The sequence below is a fragment of the Manihot esculenta genome, chromosome 11 (genome assembly GCF_001659605.2).
Source record: "Manihot esculenta cultivar AM560-2 chromosome 11, M.esculenta_v8, whole genome shotgun sequence".
In the NCBI taxonomy this organism is placed as follows: Eukaryota; Viridiplantae; Streptophyta; class Magnoliopsida; order Malpighiales; family Euphorbiaceae; genus Manihot; species Manihot esculenta.
Window position 1 is genome coordinate 30676989 of NC_035171.2, and position 23608 is coordinate 30700596.

The 23608-nt window shown below is 34.9% G+C and overlaps 5 protein-coding genes and 1 pseudogene across 10 annotated transcripts; 3 read left to right on the forward strand and 3 right to left on the reverse strand.

Annotated features, from left to right (window-relative positions):
* The first annotated feature begins 175 nt into the window (after positions 1–175).
* Positions 176–4396, forward strand: LOC110626754 (annotated as a pseudogene).
* A 418-nt stretch (positions 4397–4814) lies between these two features.
* On the reverse strand, positions 4815–7468 carry LOC110626755 ((R)-specific enoyl-CoA hydratase). 4 transcript variants are annotated; one of them, XR_002489763.2, is made up of 5 exons: positions 7122–7468; positions 6277–6571; positions 6015–6130; positions 5647–5928; positions 4815–5493 (listed from the first exon to the last, which is right to left on the reverse strand). XR_002489763.2 is itself a non-coding variant. In XM_021772823.2 (4 exons), exons 2-4 carry the CDS (start codon positions 6544–6546, stop codon positions 5826–5828), a joined length of 489 nt encoding a protein of 162 aa, XP_021628515.1. In that variant the 5' UTR covers positions 6547–6571; positions 7122–7468; the 3' UTR covers positions 4815–5825. The 4 variants fall into 4 exon arrangements, 2 of the variants coding, with proteins under 2 accessions (XP_021628515.1, XP_021628517.1); XR_002489762.2 differs by having other exon boundaries at positions 4815–5567; XM_021772823.2 differs by having other exon boundaries at positions 4815–5928.
* A 394-nt stretch (positions 7469–7862) lies between these two features.
* On the reverse strand, positions 7863–8732 carry LOC110625707 (Werner syndrome ATP-dependent helicase homolog). The gene has a single exon (XM_021771337.2). It carries the CDS (start codon positions 8721–8723, stop codon positions 7863–7865), a length of 861 nt encoding a protein of 286 aa, XP_021627029.2. The 5' UTR covers positions 8724–8732.
* A 3822-nt stretch (positions 8733–12554) lies between these two features.
* LOC110626752 (DAR GTPase 2, mitochondrial) lies at positions 12555–15401 on the forward strand. Of its 2 annotated transcripts, none has more exons than XM_021772821.2 (8): positions 12555–12924; positions 13020–13124; positions 13345–13422; positions 13590–13740; positions 13821–13891; positions 14320–14416; positions 14522–14730; positions 14909–15401. In XM_021772821.2, the coding sequence occupies exons 1-8, from the start codon at positions 12736–12738 to the stop codon at positions 15191–15193; spliced, it is 1185 nt and encodes a 394-aa protein (XP_021628513.1). In that variant the 5' UTR covers positions 12555–12735; the 3' UTR covers positions 15194–15401. The 2 variants fall into 2 exon arrangements, with proteins under 2 accessions (XP_021628513.1, XP_021628514.1); XM_021772822.2 differs by having other exon boundaries at positions 14525–14730.
* Positions 15402–16148: 747 nt separating this feature from the next.
* LOC110626751 (exonuclease V, chloroplastic) lies at positions 16149–19133 on the reverse strand. 2 transcript variants are annotated; one of them, XM_021772820.2, is made up of 7 exons: positions 18646–19133; positions 18308–18412; positions 17933–18054; positions 17537–17683; positions 17270–17423; positions 16856–16932; positions 16149–16691 (listed from the first exon to the last, which is right to left on the reverse strand). In XM_021772820.2, exons 1-7 carry the CDS (start codon positions 19024–19026, stop codon positions 16445–16447), a joined length of 1233 nt encoding a protein of 410 aa, XP_021628512.1. In that variant the 5' UTR covers positions 19027–19133; the 3' UTR covers positions 16149–16444. The 2 variants fall into 2 exon arrangements, with proteins under 2 accessions (XP_021628512.1, XP_021628511.1); XM_021772819.2 differs by having other exon boundaries at positions 17933–18057.
* Positions 19134–21021: 1888 nt separating this feature from the next.
* LOC110626652 (vicilin-like seed storage protein At2g28490) lies at positions 21022–23319 on the forward strand. The gene is made up of 5 exons (XM_021772690.2): positions 21022–21519; positions 21729–21913; positions 22054–22134; positions 22206–22592; positions 22694–23319. The coding sequence occupies exons 1-5, from the start codon at positions 21204–21206 to the stop codon at positions 23162–23164; spliced, it is 1440 nt and encodes a 479-aa protein (XP_021628382.1). The 5' UTR covers positions 21022–21203; the 3' UTR covers positions 23165–23319.
* The last annotated feature ends 289 nt before the right edge of the window (positions 23320–23608 follow it).

Below are 23608 nucleotides of genomic sequence, written 5' to 3' on the forward strand. Positions count from 1 at the left end.
TACTAAATTAATCTCAATGTACTAAAATAAAAACAAAATTAATATATTTTTCTTCAATTTTTTGTCACTAGATTTAAGGCTTTGGAACCATTCATATACTTTGTTTTTCTACCGTTCACAGCGGTGAAAAATTGAAGGGGAGCAAATAAAAAATTATCCTAGGCAAAAAATTTTGTGTCAAAACGCTCCCAATGGCTGCGTTTCCTCATCTTCATCCCCCGAAAAAACCAGACCACCCCCCATTCACCTTCAACCTCACCATCAGCCCCCCACGAGACCCATCGATACCCATTCTTCACTCATCCAGCCGCCGGCGCCCGCCCGAAACCCTTGCATTTCTCCCGTTCAGCTTCTCCATCTCCACCCTCAATCACAAAACGCCATCAGCAGCCCCTTGATAAATCACAGACCCATAACCCTGCTCTCTCACTTTCATCTCCATCAACAACTCCACTAGCTCAATACCCAAATCTGTTAACTCATTCTCTGCTTAGTTCTAGGTTCGAATACGACACTGTGAGGAATATCTCAATCATCGTCCTTCGTCGCACCGGACCACAGATAGGACGACAGTTCACCTACGTGACTTCCCACAGGCCAGCTCTGCATCGAACCCGCAACAGCAGTTCTCACCTTTGCACCAAATTATTCAGAACGGAATAAGTATAAAAACGTTATTTGAGCTTGACTATTTTAATGAAATTTCTGTCTCTATGGTTGTTGTGATGTGATAAGCTTGAAATTTAGTTACTTAGGGGGTGTTTGGTTTAGCTGTTAGATGTAGCTGATATATTCCTGGAAAACATGGTTCTGCTGTGAGAATGTGGGTCTAAGTGCGTGAGAATTTCCTGAAGAACTTTTGGAAATTCTCAACTAAACTTAATCTTAAGTCAATTATTAATGTAATAATTAATTGCTATTAACCCATAGTTGGATCCATTTACTGATCCGAAACATCCACCCAATCTGTTTTAATTGTGAATGATCCCTCAGTTGCAGAATGCAAAACTTCCTTTTAACATTATGAAATCAAGATTAAATGACTGAATCAAGAACCATGGAGCTCTGGTAGTAGGTTTCTTTCAGTTTTTAAATTCTATTCACCTATTGCTTTATATAATTGGGAGCTTCTTATCATCATGTGTGGTTGTTATCATGGTTATTGTAAGAGGCAATTTTTAAATTTTGCAGTATTGATGAGTAAGAGAATGGTTGAGGCAATTTATTCTACACTCCTCCCTCCAGTGCCCTCATCGTCTTCTTTTCCTTTGGTTCTTCTCAAGCTCTTCAACTGTTTGTTTGGTGGAAGTTCTGGCTCTCTCTTGAGGTGTTTGGCCCAACGGAAAGGGAAAAAAAATAAGATAAAGAAATGGCATTTGATGGTAGAGGAAGTAATTACTACGTAAAAACGGGTAGCAAGTGAAATAGGGAATACTATAAACAAAGCAGCAAGCAACAGGGGAAAAGGATGGTACACTCCTTTCATGATAGCGGCCTCTCGAGCCATTGCTGCACGAATCCCTTAGTTGATTTCATTCTTGAAGTGAGAGATGCTAGGGTATGTGCCCCCTTTGGTCTTCCACATAGCTTTATTTATCCAATTGCTACGTGTTTGATGGAATTGTCTCCAACTCTTTTTTTTAATGCTTTTAGATTCCTTTGTCTTCAGCATGTCAGCTACTGACCAATCTGCCTAGCTCTTGCTGAATCATAGTGTTGAATACAAAGGACCTTGTTAATGGCTCCCAGCTCAAGGTCAGTTAAGCCCTTTGCTTTGCACACTTCCATGGCCAATTCTTTTGCTAGTGAAGCTTCAGTTATCAGCTATTTAGAAAGCCCAAGAGAAGATGGGAAAAGGAGAATGGAAAGGGAGGGCTTTGATATTGCAACTAGACTTTCCATTGTCTCGCAGCCTTGTGTTAGTATTTTCTTATCTTTGTTTATTTATAGGACTGGATCAAGTATTTTGAGCACCAAAACTGAATTGCTTATGGGCTAAATTCTCATAATAAGGAAAATGTCAAAAAGGTACCCTTTCTTTTATTTGTTCTGTTTGAATTTAAAGGTTCTTATGCCTTCCCATCAAAATGACTGCAAAAATCCAGAACTTATAGTGGCAGTTTTTCCCTGGTACATGTTTTGATGTTTCTTCTTTCTTTACATTTGCAATTTATAAAGGGTTTGCTCTCTGTAGTACCTTAACTTTCTGCAAGCCCAAATCAAAGGATTGAAGAACATTGATCATTCTTTTTCTACCATAACAATGATGATGGTTGGGATTCCTAATGTTGGTAAGTAAGCACTAGCCAATTCTTTGCGTCAAGTTGGAAGAATTAGTGCTGCAGGTAATTTGATCTTCTCAAACTCTATTTCTTGGTAAATTTCAAATGGACCTAAGTTTCCAACATTTGATTTTTTTAGAGAAGCGAAAACTGAAGCGTGCAAAAGTGAGTCCATATCCAGGAGACACAAAAGATGTCAGCAGCTTGAAGGTATGTAGCTTTTTCTTTCTTTCTTTTTTCTTCTTATTATTATATAGGGAAAATTACTACTTAGTCCCTATAGTGTAGATAAACTCACTAGTTAGTCTCTTAATTTTGAAAAATGCATTAAAACGTACATGATATTTTAAAAAATCTACTAATTAATTCATTCGTTAGTTTTAGCCGTTAAGTATCATAAAAAAGTCTAATATGTCTTTCATACGGAGGGACTAATTAGTAAACTTTTTAAAATTTTGATGGACCAACTAATAAGTTCTTTAAAATCATAGGGACTAAATAGTAAAATAATTAACTGCAAAATTAACGAACGGATTAATTAGTAGACTTTTTAAAATGTCAGGGACGTTCTATTGTATTTTTCAAAACTGAGAGACTAACTAGTGAATTTTTTCATACCATAGGAACTAAATAGTAATTTTCTCTATTATATATGATATTTACCCAAGAAACCAATGGGAAAGAAAGTTTTAAATAAGGAAACTACTTGATTTGAGATCGATGCAATGCAATTTCCTCGTTTTAGTCCTTAAATTCTATGGTTTTGTGTATGGTCTTTCAAATAACCAAATCGATATAGAATGGGGGATAGCCATTGTTTGTTCTTGTTTTCAGAAACCATTTTTTATTTCAATAGCAATTAGAGGAAGAAAAAAAAAATCCTATTCTACAAAAATTGAAACAAGTTTGCTAACTTTGTTTCTTCACTTTTCCTTTTCCACTTCCCCCTTAATGGCTGCGCAATTTTTTTTATTCCACGTTTGAAATATACATTTATTGACAGATTGGTAGCCATCCCACTATTTATGTGTTGGACACTCCAAGTATTTTGCCGCCTCAAATTTTTGATGCCGAGGTCTGTTTCAAGCTAGCTTTAATAGGTGCAATTATGCAAGCATCCTTCTTTCCTACCACACGCGTGCACAATTTTTTCCCTTCTTCCCGTGGGTGTTAATGAGTGTGATGGTATCTCTTTTCTCACAAAAGCAGGAGCAATTTCCGATTGTTTGATTGGTGAAAAAGTACTTTCTCAATATTTCTGGCCATTCTCAACTTAAATGATGAATATAAGAAATGGGAAAAGTTGTCCAGCCTTGAAAATGATAGATCATGTATAGACCACAAAGGAGAGTGTTCAAGCAGCATACAGCAAGAGATGAAAGGAGAAAGGCAAAATTTCATAGATCACACTCAGGTATGAGCACTGATATATACACACACACACACACGCGAACATATATGTACCCTTTTATCTTTCTCTTGAGAAAACTAACAAAATGTTCTTAAATATGAGCTGCCATAATGTATAGATAGCTTATGTTATGGTGGTTAAATGAAACGGTATTTCTTTTGGAAGTAATTGAAACGATCTGGGAATGTAATTCATTGTCTTTCATGTAGGATTTTATTGTGCATAGTGTTCGGCGAATGCCCTTTGGAACAATTTCATGTTTTGATGGTGACATGCAAAATGAAGTGGATTTGCAGAAGCTTATAGAGTTGCAATTAACAGCCTTGAGAGAAGCTTTTCACTTGCATCTGGAATTAGGGGATGATGTTCGTGAGTAAGGTTGCTACAAAGCTACTTAATCTGCATTTTACTGGGAGGCTTGGACGTTACACTTCAGATGCTCTTAAACTTAATGACACAGCAATTACTCGAAAGGAAAGAGCAGGTTAACAAGAGAAAGCTTAAAACAAAAGACACGGCCTAAACCTTAACTAGCAGTAGTCCACAGTTTGTTTATTATTGACGGATAGGTAACTTAATTAGTGCATAGGCAATTTTTTGAGAGTGAAAATTTTCGTTAATGGAGACCTTTGTTTTTTAACCAGCTACATGTCTACTTGGCGTTTAGCAACATAATTGGTGGCTTTTCTTTCTTATTTGGAAATATCATTTTTTGCATATCTTATGGGACAAAAATGTCATAATTTACTAAACATGGTGGGGTGGAAATGTGATACCATCAGGAAAAATATTTTTTGAAAATAATTTTCATATTTTATAATTTTTGAAAAACTAAAAAAATTAACAAGTGAAAAATGTTTTTTATTAAGAAAAAGTTTTATTTTTAATGAAAATGAATTTTATTAATATCACTATATATAAATTTATTAATTTTTTTATTTTAAATTAAAACTGAAAATGGGAAAGATTTTGGAAAATGTCTTTGGCAAAAAAGAAACGTTCTCTGCAAACCGAGGCATAATCCCTTCTAAAACAAACCATGGGCAGAGGAAAATTATAATTTGGCTAAAAGATATTCAAAGATTTAATAATTACCTCGTGTACCATATAATATATATTCAGGTCCAAACCAGCAATAGAATAACTTGCCAACAGCACAAGAGAGCGAAATACATGTGTCAAAATCTTCTCAAGCAAGAACTGTAACTTAAACTGCTGCTTTCAATAGAACGACTCCTCAACGCCACAATAATATCTTCTGCATGACTTACTTTTGCCTCCTCTAATAGATGTAACTTAAGAAATTTTCACATCCAATGTTGATAGAAATCTTTTCTGTGAATACCTCAACTCACAAAAACGTTGTATTTCTTAAGACAACAAAACAGAGTTTAATATGGACATGTTTGGTAGACCATAGAGAGACAACCCAATGCAATTAAAACATACAATTGATAGCAATGTTTGGTAGACCAAATCCATCAACTACCCCTTGGATCTAACCTGTGCAGATTATTGTTCAATCCTTTGATAATTCAAGAATGTCAAATATGCTTCATTTCTGTTGTACGAGTGTTGTTATTTTCTAATGTTGCAAGACTCGATTGTTATTTAACAACAGTTTATTCTAAAACAGATGATTCTCTCTCTCTCTCAATTTCAGCTTTATCTCTAGATTGTTCTGTCTTGCTCTTTCACCCAGCCAGAATTCGGGAGAACCCTGAATTTGACTATTGAGCCAATCAGGATCATATGCAAATTGATCTTCACCAATCAGAGTTGTCTTTTCTTAGTCAATATCTGCTCCAAAGCATCCAAATGGATTGTATAAAGCTTCACTTTTTCTATACTCCATCTTTACTGACATTATAAACCTTCAGCCATATTTTTTTTTAAGGAAAGGCATGCAAAACAAAAAAGATGCTGGAAGGAAAAGGTGCAGCAAAATTTCACCTCAATAACATATGGTTGTCAACAGGGACAAGCATGCTACACGTATTCCTGTAGTATCTCACTACATCATCAAGGGTCTGCATGGCAAAATGAAGGCTAAGCATCCTTAAGACAGTAAATTGGTCCACAAGCATTGTCTTCAAAATTCTTGGAGTATGTCATCAACTTATTTCAGTCCATCAATAGATGTTTTCCACAGCTAGAGTTGGTAAAATTGCCATAGCCTCACCATCAATAATGAGAAGCTCACCCTTCTTGAAGCACTTTGTAGCAAATTTTGCTCTAAACAATAACACAACAAAACACCCAAGTCAAGCATCATTACATCACTTCTCTTCAACAACAACGGTAATACAATGTAAGCTTACATGTATCTCCTCTTGTTTTCTCTTATACTCAGAGCTTGTACTTCACCATGAACTTCTTCTCCAATATACACAGGACTCTTGAATTGCAAGATTTGAGAAACATACACTGCTCCAGGCTACAAAGTCCCATTAAATTTCATAAAAACCATCACTAACAAAGAAAGAATGTAGATCTTTAAGCTACTATCTTTCTCATGTCTCAAGAGGTTTTTTCACCTATTCAATAGTGTTTTATTATTTATGGTATAATCAAGAAACTTACAAAATGGGATGCAATAATCTGAGGAAACAGTGCAGCGACAAGCATTCCATGAACAACCCGATCCTCAAATCCAGCATTCTTGGCAGATTCAGAATCAAAATGGAGAGGATTTGAATCATGACTCACCTTTGAGTATGCTGTAACATCTTCAATTGAGAACACTCTTGTTTGCCTCAAGATGTCTCCAGTCTGAAGCACACTTGGAGCTGTCCATGAAAAGCATCTGGCGAAGGGGACAGTCCTTGAAAGCAGACTTTTTGCGAACATCATTGTTAAGAGTTTCTAAAATATACAACTGAAAGGGGGAAGGGGGGAAAAGGGGATGGTAAAACTGATGTTAGAATTCTCTTCTAGGCATCTATTAACGCAATACATGGCAAACTACCCGACACTACCTGAACCAGATTAAGCATAATCCCAACAGAAAGAAAAAAAAAAGAAATAAATCAGAAATTCACACAAAATCTAACATCTCAACAAAATTCAGAATCCCATCTCAATCTCACAAAAACAACTCTGAATGGAAGTAGCGTTTATTTCAACAAATTTTAAATAAATTTCAAAATTACAACCCTAAGCACATTTATTTTTATCTTGGCATTTCCAAAAATTTTCATAGATCTCATATTAATATTTCAACAAAATACAGAAATCCATTACAATAATCTCACTAAAACAACTCTCAATCCATTCACAATAATCTTTATTTGAGAGAATTTCCAATAAATCTCACAAATAAAACCTTCAAATAAATCTGAATATTTTCTCAAATTTCAAAAAACACATCATAGATATCACAAATCATAGAGAACATCTGAAAGCACAATCTCAAAGCCCATGCAAACCTGCAGTAACAGAGGATGCGGGGAGGAGCAGCACCGGACGGCAGGACTGGACCAGCGGACGCAGCAACGACTTTGACAGCGTGAAGAACAGAGCGACGATAGGCGGGAGGCGCGCAGCTGTACCGGAGGAGAGGCGGAGAGGCCGAAGGGGGAGCAACTAGGACAGCGGACGCAGCAATGACGTTAACAGCGTGAAGAGCAGAGGGCCAATAGGCGGGAGGCGAAAGGCGCGCGGCTGTAACAGGCGGAGAGGCCGAACTGGGGAGGGAAAGAGAGGGCGCAGTGCTGAGAAGAGTTGCGAGAGATTTTAGGCCTTGGTGATTTATGGATTTTTTGGGATAATAGGATGTAGATTTGTTCAATTAGGCATATAATTAAGTGCTTTCAAAAAAAAAAAAGTATATAATTAAGTTTTTTTGTAGTTTATATTATTTAAAATATTTTATACCATGTGTTTAATTTTGCTTTTTAGGTTACTATTTTTAAAAAATAAATAATATTGCTTATAGTATTAAAATAAACCCATAAACATCCATGCAGAAGTGATATCGGTAACAGATGAATGAATTTTCTTTCTAAACCTATGAAATAATGAGATAAATATACGAATTTTCGTATAAATTTATAGTGCTACTCTCTAATATGAAAATAGAAATTAAAAAAATATTACGAAAGAATTTTCTTCTAGTTTTGTATTAAGTCTCCCTAACATGAAAAATAAAAATAATGAATGTTTGTTTATTAAAAGCTATAATATGCATCCATTTCATCAATCAGCTCCACTTGCTTGGATTTCTCCTTTCTTTTGGACGCCCTTTTCTTGGTCGTGTGACTCCTTTTACTACTTTTTTGGCTCCCAAATTTCTTGGCTGGTTTCATTCTTCTCAAATCTTTACACTCCGCAAAACTCTGCCCCAAGATAAGCTCTTCATCAAGTTGCTCATATTCATATGCGGGCTGATACACAATTGTCTTTGCGGACATGTTCTCATGTGTAGGTTTGCTCAAACAAATCCCAAGTTCTAAAGACACGAAAGCATCAAGACAAGCATATTCTATCTGTTCAATTGTAAGCTCTTTTGTGTTCCATTCACTCATGGTGATCTCCCTTGGCTTGGGAATCACTTTTCCAAGCAAATCAAGCACCAAACCCTTCAAGCCCATTTTTCGGTAATATCTGTCATGATATTTCTTTGCTGCCCAGTAACTTACATCCTTTGGATGAGCTACAACCAACCCATAGTCTTCATATAGTTTATCAGCATCATTCCATACTCCTTTACCAATAAATCTGAACTTGTAGTTCCCGAGAAATTGGATCAAAGATTGTGGGATATCGTCTGCATGGTAAAGTTGAAATATGAGGCACCTTTTACCTACACAGAGTTGAATGATAGCAACCTGTTGGTGACCATTTGGTTCAGTAGGCAAGCACCATTCTGTGTCAAGGCCGATAAGAAGTTTGCTCAATTTACGCTTGTGGATATGCATTGTATTAGCTATCCATTCATCGACCACTGCTGCTGCAGCTGTGACAGTTGTGAATATATGATCAGCATAATATTGAACAGCAAGTATGGAGGAAGGGCCTGCAAAAGACATTGTTAAGGAGATGAGATTAAAACAATTGCTTTATTGGTTTCTTCCGTTGTATATACTAGCTAGTTTTTATTTATATAGACTCTAATGATAAGTTTAGAATTAGGATTAAAAAGGAAATTTAAGTTAGGAAATCCTTTTGGTTTAGGACTAGGAAATCCCTTCTGTTTTAGGGGAAAATTTTTATTTTGTTTGATAAAAATTTTAGGAAATAAATAAGAGAGTTGATATGGACTTCTGGAAATTTAAGTCAACTAATAATTGTAATAATTAATTACTCTTAATCCATGGTGTGTTTGGATCCATTTACTGATTGGAAACAAGCAGTAAATCTGTTTTAATTAATCCTCTCGCAGAACTTCCTAAAACATTAACAGTGGCGGTAGCTTTGCTTCCAAGCAATCATCCTGTCTCTGCCTTCCCATTCAGATAGGAATGTAAATGGTAGGTTATTCATAAAAATTAAATTAGCTAAATTTAAACTAATTTATATTAGTAATATTTAAAATTTATTTTACTTTTAATTATAAATTAATTTAAATTATGTGTTTTGAACCCATTATCCCACTAAATTCAAACTCGATATTAGTAATATTAGAAATTTATTTTAAATTCAATTATAAATTAATCTAAATTTTATGTTTCGAACCCATTACCTGATTAAAATTTAAACTCACTTAATTTTATATTTTTAATTAATAATGTAAATATAAATAAATATTTTTCATTAATAATTTTTATTTAAAAATTTTAATAATTTAAAAAATATTTTAATTTTAATTATTCGAATATATAATAATATTATTTTAATTATATATTATTTTTTAAATTTGAACTCGTTCTAAATTCAATTATAACTATCAAAATTCCGTTCTATTAGAGTTGGACGGGATAATTGAAAATATTCAATCCTTTCTAGTCTCTAATTCAATTTGATCCTTGAAAGCTCATGTCTTGGCTAAGATTTCAAATTACTCAGGTAATAGTTTTCTATCAATGTTTAAATTCTGTTCCGCTCTTGCTTTATATAATTCTGTCATTTATGGTTGTAATCGTGGTTATTGGAAGAAGCAATTTTCAAATTCGCAGACTTGATATGTAAGAGAAGGTTGAGTCCAAAATTTCCTCATTCTTCCATTTGCATTTTAAACATTTGACAATTCATTTCATCGTCTATTTATATAAAAAGTTACAAATAATAAGTCTTACAAGTAAACTAACTGCAATCCTACTAACTTCAATACAAAAACATGTAATGCAAAAGGTTAATCAGCTTTTTAATCCTTAAAACAAGGATTTCCATAACTTTTAACCAACTACAAACTGAAAACAAAAAAATACAGCAACAATCAAGGTTGTTTAAATCACTGCAGCAATAAGTTTTTAATCCTTAAAACAAGGACTTTCATAACTTTTTACTAACTACAAGCTGAAAACCAAAAAATGTAGCAACAAAGGATAAAATCACTGCAGCAATCAACTTTTGTTCCAAGAAAAATTTAATTCTCAACACTCCTACTTGAGTTTTTTATTGAACAATCCAAACTTAGTCTTTAGTTCTTCAAACCTGTTTCTTGACAGAGCCTTGGTCAAGATGTCAGCAACCTTTATTTCACCATCTCTTTTAGCTTCACGAAGGAAATGAAATTTCACCTTTATTTGTTTGGTTCTCTCACATGATTGTTTGCTACTGTAATAGCAGGCTTGTTATCAACATAAACAAGAGTAAGCTTTTATTGCACCATACCAAGCTCATTCAAAATTTTTCTAAGCCAAATTGTTCTGTTAGCTGTTGTTGCTGCTGCTATATACTCAGTTTTTACAGTTGATTGAGCTACAATCTCGTGCTTTTTAGAGCTCCAAGCAAATGCACCAAAACCAAATAAGAAGACAAAACCAGAAGTACTCTTAGAATCATCTAAGCTCCCTGTTCAATCATTGTCTGAATAGCCTTGCAAATCACCACTTTCTTTCTTTGAGTACTAAACACCATAGCCTACTATCCTTCTAAGATATCTCAGTACCCTTTTTTCTACTCCAAAATACTTCTGGCTAAGACCATGTATGAATTTTAAAAGTATACTTACTGTGAACGTAAGATCATGTCTGGTTACTGTTCAATAGAGGAGATTACCAATCAAGCTCCTGTAATAGCTTGCATCTACTTTATCAGTTTCATTATCCTTTGACAGCTTCTCATGTACAGATAAAGGACGACTTGAAACTCTCCATTTTAAATTTCTTTAATACATTCCATGCATACTTTCTTTGAAAAAGAAAGATACCATCCTCAAGTTGCTTAACTTCCATATTAGGAAATATGTCTCTAAGGTCAAAAATATCAAATTCTGCCCCTCCTTAAATACTGTACCATATCAGCATCCCCTTCTCTAATTAACAAATCATCTATATAAATAGATACAATAAGCTGAACACCATAGATTGTCAATATCAATCAAATGTGTTTTGGTATACCAGATTCTAGGAGTCTGTTTAAATTCATACAACGCCTTTTTTATAATGACCGCTGGATTTCTCCACCCCGGTCAAGCGCCAGGACCACGGCAATAGTCCGTCATCCGAAGGCTCACACACCATCTGCACAAAACAGGCCCGGCTCGTCCAAACCTTAAGGTCGGGCTCCACCTAGATTTCTCATCCAGGTCTGCTCTGCGTGCCCAGCCTCTCATATAGGTCCCCTTTTGGGCTCGGTTCTCATCTCATCTCTCGGCCCAGCCCGGAATCAAGAACGAGACCTATCTGCCTGTCTTGCGGACCCACTCACGCATGTGCACAGAGAGAATCAGAAGCCGTTATTCATGAGGCAGGTGCCTGATATTCTTGTACGTCCATATCTGTATAGCAGAGACACGTGGCCCAATGGCGGGATTCCGTTATACGTCACTAGCAGACGAAAGGAAAAGAATAAAAGGGGAGACCCCTCCCTAAAACCTCTGAATTTGGGATTACTTACTGAACCTCTGTAAAACCCTATTTTCTGAATCTCGAATCATCACTTTAATTTATACACTTTATCACATCCATTAAAAAGTTCAAATTCTTAGGGGCTCCACATAAATTACTTCTTGCAAGAGCCACAAAAAACTTTATTATTTCATATCTTACATCACCAAAGTTCACTCCAGCAGGAAGTATAATCTTCTCTAATAGACATTTTAACAAACATTTAAATTGCATACCTGCAATTACTTAATTTATTTCCAATACAATAATCAATTAAGCACTACAGTTTTTTATGGAAATTCCGGGATATTTAATAATAGGGAAAACCCATTTGACAATAGGAAGGGTAAAGCGCTGTCATATCCTGAAAATGCATACTCTCCTTTCGTCTAATAAAAACCAAACTGTACATTATCTACCATGTGAACAGTAGAATACCAATAAAATTAAATTAACAGCATCTAAACTCAAATTTAATTTATATTAATAATATTTAAATTAATTTTAAATTCAATTAAAAATTAATTTAAACTATTTAAATTATTTTTTAATCTAATTATTATTATTTAAATAAAATTCGCTGTATAATTTTATATATTTTAATTAATAATTTATATAAAAAATTAATATTTTTAAAAAATATTTTAATTTAATTTTTAAATAAAAATATATAATAATTTTTATATAAATATTATTATAAAAAATATTTTTTCTATTAAATTAATTATTTATATAAATATTGAAATATATATATATATAATTTAAATTTAATTCCAATTCATAATAAATATTAATTTTTAAATTTAAACTTGTAGCAACCTCCATTATAACTATTTAAATTCCTCGGGTAAAATAGATTAGCCAAAAATTCCTCCGGGTAAAATAGATTAGCGGAAATACCCACCACCCCTAACTGTCATGTCTTAAAGAAAATTTGGAACAAGATATTATTCTCGCTCTCCCGAGCCCTTCAACAGTTTGTTTGGTGGAAGTTCTGGCTTTCTCTTGATGGTTTTTGGCGCAACGGGAAGGAAAAGGAGATAATAAAGGAATGGCATTTAATGGAAGAGGGAGTAATTTCTACCTAAAAATGTTAGCAAGTGAAATTGGGAATACTATAAACAAAGCAGCAAGCAACCGAGCAAAAGGATGGTACACTCCTTTCATGGCAGCTGCCTCTCGAGCCATTGCAGAACGAATCCCATTGGTTGATTTCGTTCTTGAAGTGAGAGATGCAAGGGTTTGTGTCCCTTTGCTTTTACCTCAAACCCTATTTAGCCAACTGCTATGTGTTTGATAAAATGTCTCCATCTCTATTTTTCTTTATGCTTTTAGATTCCTTTGTCTTCAGAGTGTGAGCTACTGACCAATCATCTAGCTAGCTCTCGCCGAATCATAGTGATGAACAAAATGGACCTAGCTAATCGCTCTCAGCTCAAGGTCAGTTAAGCCCTTTCCTTTCAACAATTTCATGGCCAATTCTTTTAGTGGAGAAGCTTTAGTTATAAGCTCTTTAGAAAGTCCAATAGAAGATGGGACAAGATGAATGGGAATAGAAGATGGGAAAAGGAGAATGGGAATAGAGGGCTTTGATACTGCAACTCAACTATCAATGTCTTGCTGCCTTGTGTTAGTACCTTCTTATCGTTCTTTATTATAGGACTGGATCAAGTATTTTGAGCACAGAAACTGCATTTCTTATGGGCTCAATTCTCACAATAAGGAAAATGTCAAAAAGGTAACTCTTTCTTTTATTTGTTCTGTTTGAATTTAGATGTGCACATGCTTACTCATCAAAATGACAGCAAATTCCAGAACTTCTAGTAGCATTTTTTTTTCCTGCTACATTTGTGATGTTTCCTTTTTCTTTATATTAGCAATTTATAAAGGATTTGGTCTCTGTAGTTCCTTAACTTTTTACAAGCCCAAATCAAAGGATTGAAGAACATTGATCATTCTTGTTCTACCATAACAATGATGATGGTCGGGATTCCCAACGTTGGTAAGTCAGCCCTAGCCAATTCTTTGCATCAAGTTGGAAGGATTAGTGCTGCAGGTAATTTGATTTTCTCAAATCTCTCTCTTTCTTAGTAAATTTTAAAATGGACCTACGTTTCTAACAATTGATTTTCTTAGAGAAGGGAAAATTGAAGCATGCAAAAGTGAGCCCACATCCAGGAGAGACAAAAGATATCATCAGCATGAAGGCATGTAGATTTTTATTTATTCATTTATTTATTATTGTCATTGTTGTTTTTATTGTTATTGTTATTATTCTTTATGATATTTACCCAAGAAACCAAGGGGTAAGAAAGTTTTAAATAACAGAACTACTTGATTTGAGATTGATGCAATGCACTATCCTTGTTTTAGTCCTTAAAGTCTATGGTTTTTCTGTATGTCTCTTTTCAAATAACCAAATGGATATTAAAGGGCCGGATAGCCATTATCGTGTTGTTGTTTTTCAGAAACCTTTTTTTATTTTCATTAGCAATTTGGGGGGGGGGGGACACACTTTCTGCAAAATTTGGAAACAAATTTGCAAACTTTGTTTCTTCACTTCTCCTTTCCCACTTCCCTCTTATTGGCTGTGCAATTTTGTTATTTCACTTTTGAAATTCACATCTATATACAGATTGCTAGTCATCCCAATATTTATGTGATGGACACTCCAAGTATTTTGCCTCCACAAATTCTTGATACCGAGGTCTGTTGCAAGCTAGCTTTAACAGGTTCAATTATGCCAGCATCCTTCTTTCTCTGCTACACATGTGCACAATTTTTTCCATTCTTCTATGGGTGTGAATGAGTGTGATGGTATCTCTTTCTCATAAAAGCAGGAGCAATTAGCGATTGTTTGATTAGTGAAAAGGAACTTGCTCAATATTTTCTTGCCATTCTCAACTTTAGTGATGAATATAAGAAATGGGAAAAGCTGTCCACCCTTGAAAATGATAGATCATGCATAGACCATAAAGAAGAGTGTTCAAGCAGCAGACAGCCTGACATGAAAAGAGAAAGGCAAAATTTCACTGATCACACTCAGGTATGAGCACTGATATATATAATTTCTGTTATCTTCTCTTGGTAAAACAAACAAAATATTCTTAAATATGTGCTACCATAATGTATAGATAGCTTTGGTTTGGTGGTTAAATGAAACATTATTTCTTTTGGAAGTAATTGAAACAGTCTAGGGAAGTCATTCGTTGTCTTTCTTGTAGGATTTTATAGTGCATAATGTTCGGCGAATGCTCTTTGAAAAAATTTCATATTTTGATGGTGACGTGCAAAACGAAGTGGATTTGCAGAAGCTTATTGAGTTACAATTGACAGCTTTGAGAGAAGCGTTTCACTTGCCTCTGGAATTAGGGGATGATGCTCGCAGTAAGGTTGCTACAAAGCTACTTAATCTGTATCGTACTGGGAGGCTTGGACATTACACTTTAGATCCTCTTGCAATGGAACTTACTGACACAGAAATTACTCAAAAGGAAAGAGCAGGTTAACATTATAAAGGTTAAAAGAAAGAGGTGGCTTAAACCTTAACTAACAGTATCAACAGTTTGTTTATTGTTGTCGAATTGGCAAGTAAATTAGTGCACTGGCAATTTTTTGAGAGTGAACATTTTCTTTCATGAAAAAGGGAACACATTTGTTTCTAACCAGCTACATGTCTGCTTGGCGTTTAGTAATGCAAGTGATTTTTCTCTGTCATTTGAAAAGAACAGTTTTTGTATAAACATTTTTTTTGGTTTTTCTTTTTTTTTTTGTTTTTTTCTCTTTTTGGGGTGGGAGGTGGTAATGTGATACCATCTGCTTAAGGTGTTCTCTACGGATTTAATCCCTTCTATAACAAAGCCATTGGCCTAGGAAAATTATAATTTGGCTAAAAGAAGATATTCAAAGATTTCATAATATATTCACGTCGAAACCAGAACTAGACTTGAATTACTTCCCAACAGCACAAGAAAGCAAAATACATATGTCAAAATCTTCTCAAGCAAGAATTGCTGCTTTCAATAGAATCGCTCCTTAATGCCACAACATTTATATTCTGCATGAGTTTCTTTTGCCTCTAACAGATACAACTTGGAAATTTTCACATTCAATGTTGATAGAAATCTTTTTCTGTGAATGCCTTACAACACACACAAACGTTTTGTCTTTCTCAAGACAACAAAGCAAACTCTAAAATGGACGTGTTTGGTAGACCATAGAGAAAGACAATTCAATGCAATTGAATAAACATACAATTGACTATCAGCAGAGAATTCTCTATTTGAAGTCATAGAAATCAGTTTCCTTGGATTATAGTTTAACTAACTAAATTCATCAACCTTGGATCTAAGCTGTGGAGTTGTTTTTTCTAGAGTCGGTGCAGATTATTGTTCAATCCTCTGATGATTCAAGAATGTCAAATATGCTTCATTTTTGTACAAGACATAAAAAAACAGAACAATCTGGAGATAAGCTGAACAATCATCTATTTTAGAATGAACTGTTGTTAAATAACAATTGAATCTAACAACATTATTAAATAACAACTCTACTTTACAACAATGGATAATGGAAGCTTAAAGCAAATATTCTTACATCAATAAATACACAACACTAACACATAAAGGCAGAGGACATGCTTCAAAGAAGCTTAGAAAATATGTAGCATCTTTGCAGGAGCTTGTATGCCGAGGTGTAAATAATTATTGACGAGACTGCTGCTTCAAACAATCCCAAAGAATGAAAGTTGGCATCTTCTCCTAGCTTGGACTACTATTAGGACTGTTACTCTTTACAGGGCTTGATGCACCAGAAATGGTGTTTACTGGGCATACTGAAGCAAATTGACAAAATCGGCATTTCCAACGCTCTTCCTCTGGAGTGAAACTGGCTTCTCTTTCACCCAGCCAGAATTCCACAAATCCCTGAATTTGACTATTGAGCCAATCAGGATCATATGCAAATTGATCTTCACCAATCACAGAGTTGTCTTTTTGAAGTTCATATCTGCTCCAAAGCATCCAAATAATTGTATAAAGCTTCACTCTATTTTTTATACTCCATTCTTATTCACATTATAAACCTTCTGCTTTTTTTTAAAGAAAAGGCATGCCCAAAAAATAAAACAAAAAAAAAGATGATGGGAAGGAATGATGCAGCAAAATTTTCACCTCAATAACATCTGGTTGTCAGCAGGGAGAAGCATGCTGCACGTATTCCTGTAGCATCTCACTATGTCATCAAGGGTCTGCACAGGAAAACGAAGTATAAAGCTACTACAACAGCAAGGTTTACAAGCTAATAATTACATTAAAAAACTTCCACTTAAATTATTAACCCATTAATAATATCCAATAGCTTATGCCATTTAGTTCATAGACAAATTCATCAAAAGAGTCGTTAATGGTTAACCAAACCAGAGAGGTCAAAGACTCATTTCATTTCTTCAAAATTAAGCCACGTAGTAATATTGCTCTGACTTTCAATATAAAATGCCTATGTAACAAGAAATGGCATCATGACCATTTGTCCCTGATCTTGCATGTTGAAAATAACTGACAATTTAATTAGAAAGAAAATTTTACCTTTGCCGGGATTCCTGCTTTAGCAGTATTCTCTCTGATATCTTTAGACAAGATGTAGTATGGATTCAAGGAAAAGAAATCAAAAAAATCTTTGGAGGAGAATTTATCAGCAACTAAATTGTCCCACAAATGTTTATAGCACATCAATTGTAGCCTGTCAAAGTAAACGTGCACATTACCATGTATCATAAGTATTCTTCCATTTTATATGACCACAACATATACATGTTGAAGCTCACTGCTACTACAAGGCTGCATTTAGCATACCTTCCATTTCTCCTTTGTGGCTCAGCAGGACGGGTGTCTTGAACACGAGTTTTTGTGTCCACTAGTATTGGGTTTCTATTTTCTCCCTCAGGCATTCGGATTTCATCAACTATTCCCACCATCCATACACCACCTGCAAACCCTACCCTGATGTTACAAGCAACAGTAATTCATTAACGGGGAAATAAAAAATAACCAACTCCTCCGAATTGCAGTAATGAATGAAAAAGGAATCATGTGATGCCAAGCCATAGAGGGCATATTTTAGATCCTTTTAGCTAATTTACCCATTGAGTTTTAAATCCAGAAGCAAACTGAAACTTTTCTTCAACCTCCAATTAGCATATACAATTTTACAGGGAACATATATACACACACAACAACAACAAAACTTACAGTGGAAGCTCACGTGTTAGTCCCTCAAACAATAATTGATTTGCACCAGTTATGAAATTTATGAACTTCAGAGCCCATGCATCTTCAGCTGATTCAACACTAATTTTAACTCTTCTAACAACCTGCTACAAATATAAACAAAAGAGGGACATGGAAGGTAATGAGCTAAAGGCAAAGTGCTTAATTCCTCGGCTAGCAGTCCCAAAGTAATTGTACAAAAAAATAAATGGAAAGCTTGTTCTATATTGGTTAGACAGTGGTAATTGACTTTGACATAGCCAAATGAACATCACATAAGCTTGGAATGAGAAATTCATGGCAGCTGGAGAGCATGAATATAAAAGAATTAGTGAAACAAAAGCTTAAAAATCCTACCTCTTGTTCCAGTTTTACATGGCGCTCATGGCCTGCTTTCATAGCTTTGCTGATTTTGATTTTGCCTAATAGAAGACCAAACTCCGTTTGTTTTTCGCACCACTCCTACAGTTTAAATCATAAAGGAAACAAGAGGAACATTTAAATTAATTCTAATTAGATTAAAAAGAGAACGTATTAGCTTAGCAGATGAAAAAAGTTGGTCAACATCACAAGACGTCGAAATTCAAAAATACCGAATTCAAGACACCATAAAGTCAATACAAACAACTCATCCAACAAAAGTAAGCCAACCCCATTTCAGATAATTTCAAAACAAACCCAGAAACATCCATTACCGCAGAAGTGATATCGGTGACAGACAAACCCCTCCTCCGTCTAAATCTATGAAATAATGACTCAGCGACCCTATTCTTCTTCTGGGTACTCCTCAAATCACTCAAATCCTCAATATCAGATTCACCACAACCACCTGGAACCCTCCTTTTCGACAGGGAAGTGATAGAGTGGATTGACCTGGCATTATTTATAAACAGAGAGGAGCTAGAAGGGGAACAAATTGTAGGCATAACGGATGAGGAGAGGGAGGAGCGAGTTGCTGCCAAGGCTGCTTCAATAAGAGCCATCTCTTCTTCGGTGACTATCTCAATTGGGATCTCGGGGACGCTAGTGGTAGTAGTAGCAACATCGTTGGCGCCTTGGGAGGGTGACTCCGTCATTTTTGGGTGATCGTGGTGATTTTTGTGGAGAAGTGACCGTTAAGATAGGAGCAGTTAAGGAGAGAACCGTGTGCTCGTTTGGGCAAAATGTGTTCGTTTGAGCTATTTGGAATTTAAGAATTATAAAATTTGATGGGTTATCTTTGTGTACTATCACTCACACCGAGTTATGCATATGCTTCAGTTCCATATTATTACTATTAGCGGAATTGTCGCAGCGTGTCCCCTAATTTTAATAAACAAAGGTTTGATTTGTAGAAATAAATCGGTGCGACTATTTGTTTGAGATTTTTTCAAATCGTGTACTGTGCCATAAGTTGATTTTTTAAGATTGTATATCACTTTATTAAATAATATTATTAAAATTATCATAATTTTAATTTGTATTTAATAATTATAATTTGTATATGTTTTAAATAAAAAAAATATTACACTTATTCAATTAATATAATTTTTTAATATAAAAATAAAATTTAAAAAAAAAAAGTTGATTTTAGAAGAGTTGGTTATTGTGCATCCAATCATCAAGTGCCAATTTTCAATATCCAATTGCCATCAACTGTAACTTTTATGCTTTGTTTGGGTGTGAGCAATAAGATCAAAGATTGATCTCCATGAGTTTAACATGGCTTTGTGTTATTCCAACGCTAACAGAAAGACGCACTTGGTTGCTTCATGGTAAGCATACTGAGCTCAACTGTAGCTTTTAACGGTCGGATATTTTGACCAATTATATTAGAATGAATTTATATAATATAATTAAATTTGATATAAATTTCAATTTATTAAGCCAAATTGGACAGCAGACTTTGTATTGTTCAATAAATTTGCTAATAATATTATTAATTTAACACGTTTAGAGTATTTTTATATTTATTAATTATATCATATACATTTTAGTTGAATATCGACAAATTTAAATTATAAAAAAAATGTCTTATATATTTATAATATTATATCAAAATATACTTTGCCATCCGTATCCATAACTCATACTTTATTAAAGTTCTTTGCTATGATGTATGGATATTTAATTGCTTTTATTCAATAAATTTAAAATTATATCATTTGATTCAATTTTATGTAAACTTAATGTTTGTTTTGTGTTGGTATTATTTTGTATTGATTGAATATATTAACTAATTAAAGTGAAAGATTAATATAGAAAAAATATAAATTCAACTTAAAATTTTAGATCTGGAAATAACTTTAATTTTTGAAAAAATTAATAATTTAAATAATTAATTTAATGTATTCTTAGTATACCATACTTTTCTTGTTATTTTATTATCTGTAAATAATCTGTGCATTTATAGAAATTATGCAATTGTATATATGAAAAAATATTTAATTAAATTTAATTTATTATAGATGCAAAATATATAAAAGTGGGTCCATTTAACTTTAGGTGAATGAACTCATGTGCCTGCACTTAGATCTATGGTAAATTGGGTGTAGATAACTTTTTTTCCTTTTATCTAATTTCTCGTAAACTTTGAAGCCCAATCCAAGTAATTAAATTAACCCACAGGAGGGCCGGAGGAAAAGAGAAGGGAAGGATTGGACGGAACTAGGTAAGGACAAAATCTTTCGTTTTTTTTTTTGTTTTCAATGAAATAATGACAAACTCAATCTTAAAACAACGGAAAATGAAAAGGAGTAAGAAGAAGATGACGATGAGTAACCAACCTTTCTAATCTGTTTATAGCAATATTTGTGTTATATTTATATTTTACTTTTCTAAAATAATAGATAAGGGAAAAAAAGAGAGGAAAGAATAAAAGAAGAAATTATAGCTAAGGACAAAGCCATCAACTTCTGAAAGAAACAGCCAAAGAACTAAGCCATCAACTTCTCAAAAGAAACAGCCAAAAAACTAATATTAGCAAACACGGCTAGCCTCAATAAAAAAAAAAAAAAAGGAAATTACACATTAAAACACATCTAAGTCATCTCATAGTGATCGGATCTTTCTCATCTGAACTACAAAACTGTGTCTAACACAAAATCTGCCAGCAAATGCTCAATTTCTGCATGATGGACACGTACCTCTCTACATTCTCTCCATCTGCCTTCATAAACCCCATCTCTCTTCCTTACCAAAGCGGCCAGCAGAGAAAATACTCCCTCAAGACTCATAAACAAAGTAAACATAAGCTCCTCAGACACAACCCACAATGAGAAACAGAGCTGTACTTCTGCTCTTGCTCCTTGTGCTCTGCTATGGAGTCACCAGGGCAATTAGGTTTGAGGAAGAAGAAACGGAGGAAGAGGGGACAGAAAGGAAGGAGAGAAGGGAAGGAGAGGATTGGTTTCTGTTGCATGACTCAAAACATGTGGTGAAAACTGATGCTGGGAATGTGAGGGTGGTGAGAAGTTCTGGTTGGGGAATGATAGAGAGGCCTATGCATATTGGGTTCATTACTATGGAGCCCAAGACTCTTTTTATCCCTCAGTATCTTGACTCCAGCTTGATCATCTTGCTTCGTAGAGGTACGCCAATCTCTATACTCTTTCTGTTCATTGCAGTTTTAGATTTCTGTCAAAATTGCAGTAAGAAGGCATGTCGTTAAGACAAAATTAAACATATGATCAATTCTAAAATTACAGTGCATCTGAGAAAGAAGCTGCTCTGGATTTTTTGTGGGGTTCTTGCAAAAGCTAGATTATGATAATGTGAAACAATATTGATTGGATTGCAGGGGAAGCAAAGCTTGGATTGATCTACAGAGATGAATTGGGAGAGAGGCGATTGAAGAGTGGGGATATCTATCGAATCCCAGCTGGTTCAGCATTCTACTTGGTAAACACAGGAGAAGGGCAGAGACTTCATGTCGTTTGCTGCATTGATCGATCTGAAAGCTTGGGAATGGGTACTGCTTTCCAGGTACCTTAATTTTTCTGAAGAAGTTTTCATATTTTCTGCCAATTCTGTTGTGAGATTGTTTGGAAAGTGTTTTGGTTGTCTCTCTCTGTCTCTGATATGATCCATGGCTACTGAACTCTGTGGTTTCTTTATATTTGCAGTCTTTCTTCATTGGTGGAGGGACTTATCCAACATCTGTTCTCTCTGGTTTTGAACCTGAAACACTTTCAATTGCCTTCAACGTAAGCAGATTAAAATTTCTGTGGAAGTAAACTTGGCTGGTTTCAGCTTACTGATGCTTTATCCATGGCAGATCACAGTGGATGAATTGGAGGAGATTCTGACCACGCAGAAAGATGGTCCAATCGTACATTTGGAAGATTCCCAAGCAAAGTTCATTAAAATGAATGAGAAAGACAGACTCCAACACCTGAAGAAATTGGTGGAGTTTGAAGAAGAATCCATGGAAGTAGAAAAGGAAACAACATGGTCATGGAGGAAACTCTTGAATTCTGTATTTGGACTGGAAAATGAGAAGAAAAGGCGTGAGAAAACCGGTAAATCACCTAAAACCTGCAACATCTACAAGAAATCCCCCGACTTCCGAAACAATTATGGATCTAGCATTGCCCTTGAAGACACTAACTGTGATCCTCTCAAACATTCTGGCGTTGGTGTATATCATGTCAATCTCACTGCGGTATTGTTCTTTCTTCAATTCTCATTTGTAAATGTTTGAAACAATGTCTCTGTGAGCTATGACCTCATTGATTTTGTCCCTTCTGTGTATTTTCATTCCAGGGTTCAATGATGGCACCCCATGTAAATCCAACAGCAACCGAGTATGGAATCGTATTGAGGGGAACTGGCATAATACAGATTGTATATCCAAACGGAACCCAAGCAATGAAGGCTAGAGTAGCAGAAGGTGATGTGTTCTGGGTTCCTAGATACTTCCCGTTCTGTCAAATTGCATCAAGAACAGGCCCTTTTGAGTTTTTTGGATTCACAACGTCAGCTCGGAAAAACAGGCCACAATTCTTGGCTGGTGCAAGCTCAATCCTTAGAACCCTGAAAGGTCCTGAACTTGCAGCTGCATATGGCATGACCAATGAAAGCCTACATCACTTGATTGAGTCTCAACGTGAGTCTATTATATTGCCTTCAACACCAGTATCACCACCGGACATGGTGAAGAAGAAGGCTAACTCCGAGAGGGTGCAGAAGGCGATCAGGAGCTTTGATAATGATATGCTTATGGGTTTTGATTAGAAGAGTAGGGTGAACAATAATAGGGTTGCAACCAGACTAGTGGGTGTAACGTGTAGCTTTTTGTTATGCATTTCCTCCTTTTTGTATCTAGTTTTTCAGAATTTGTTAATGAGTTTCTCATAGTTGTGAATAAATTTTTGGTTTTTCTTTTTTACTTTCTCTATTCTTTGAACATTTACTAATGGCAGTCGTGATCTTGATCTTAACTCCATGGCAACGTGAGGTGTTCTCAAGGGAAATGAAGCATATCTCGGCTCAAAAGGCAACCTAAACTTGCCTAGGTTTGCTTTGAGATTCTTTGACTAGCTATGCTTCTTCCTGTGTCCTAATATAATCTACTTGCATCATTACCCTCAAGCTCCTCCAACGGTGAATCTAGCTCTCTTCTAGTCCTCGACCTTGAAAGAATAAATTCAATAAGAAAATGCCTCAATGGCTGTTTAA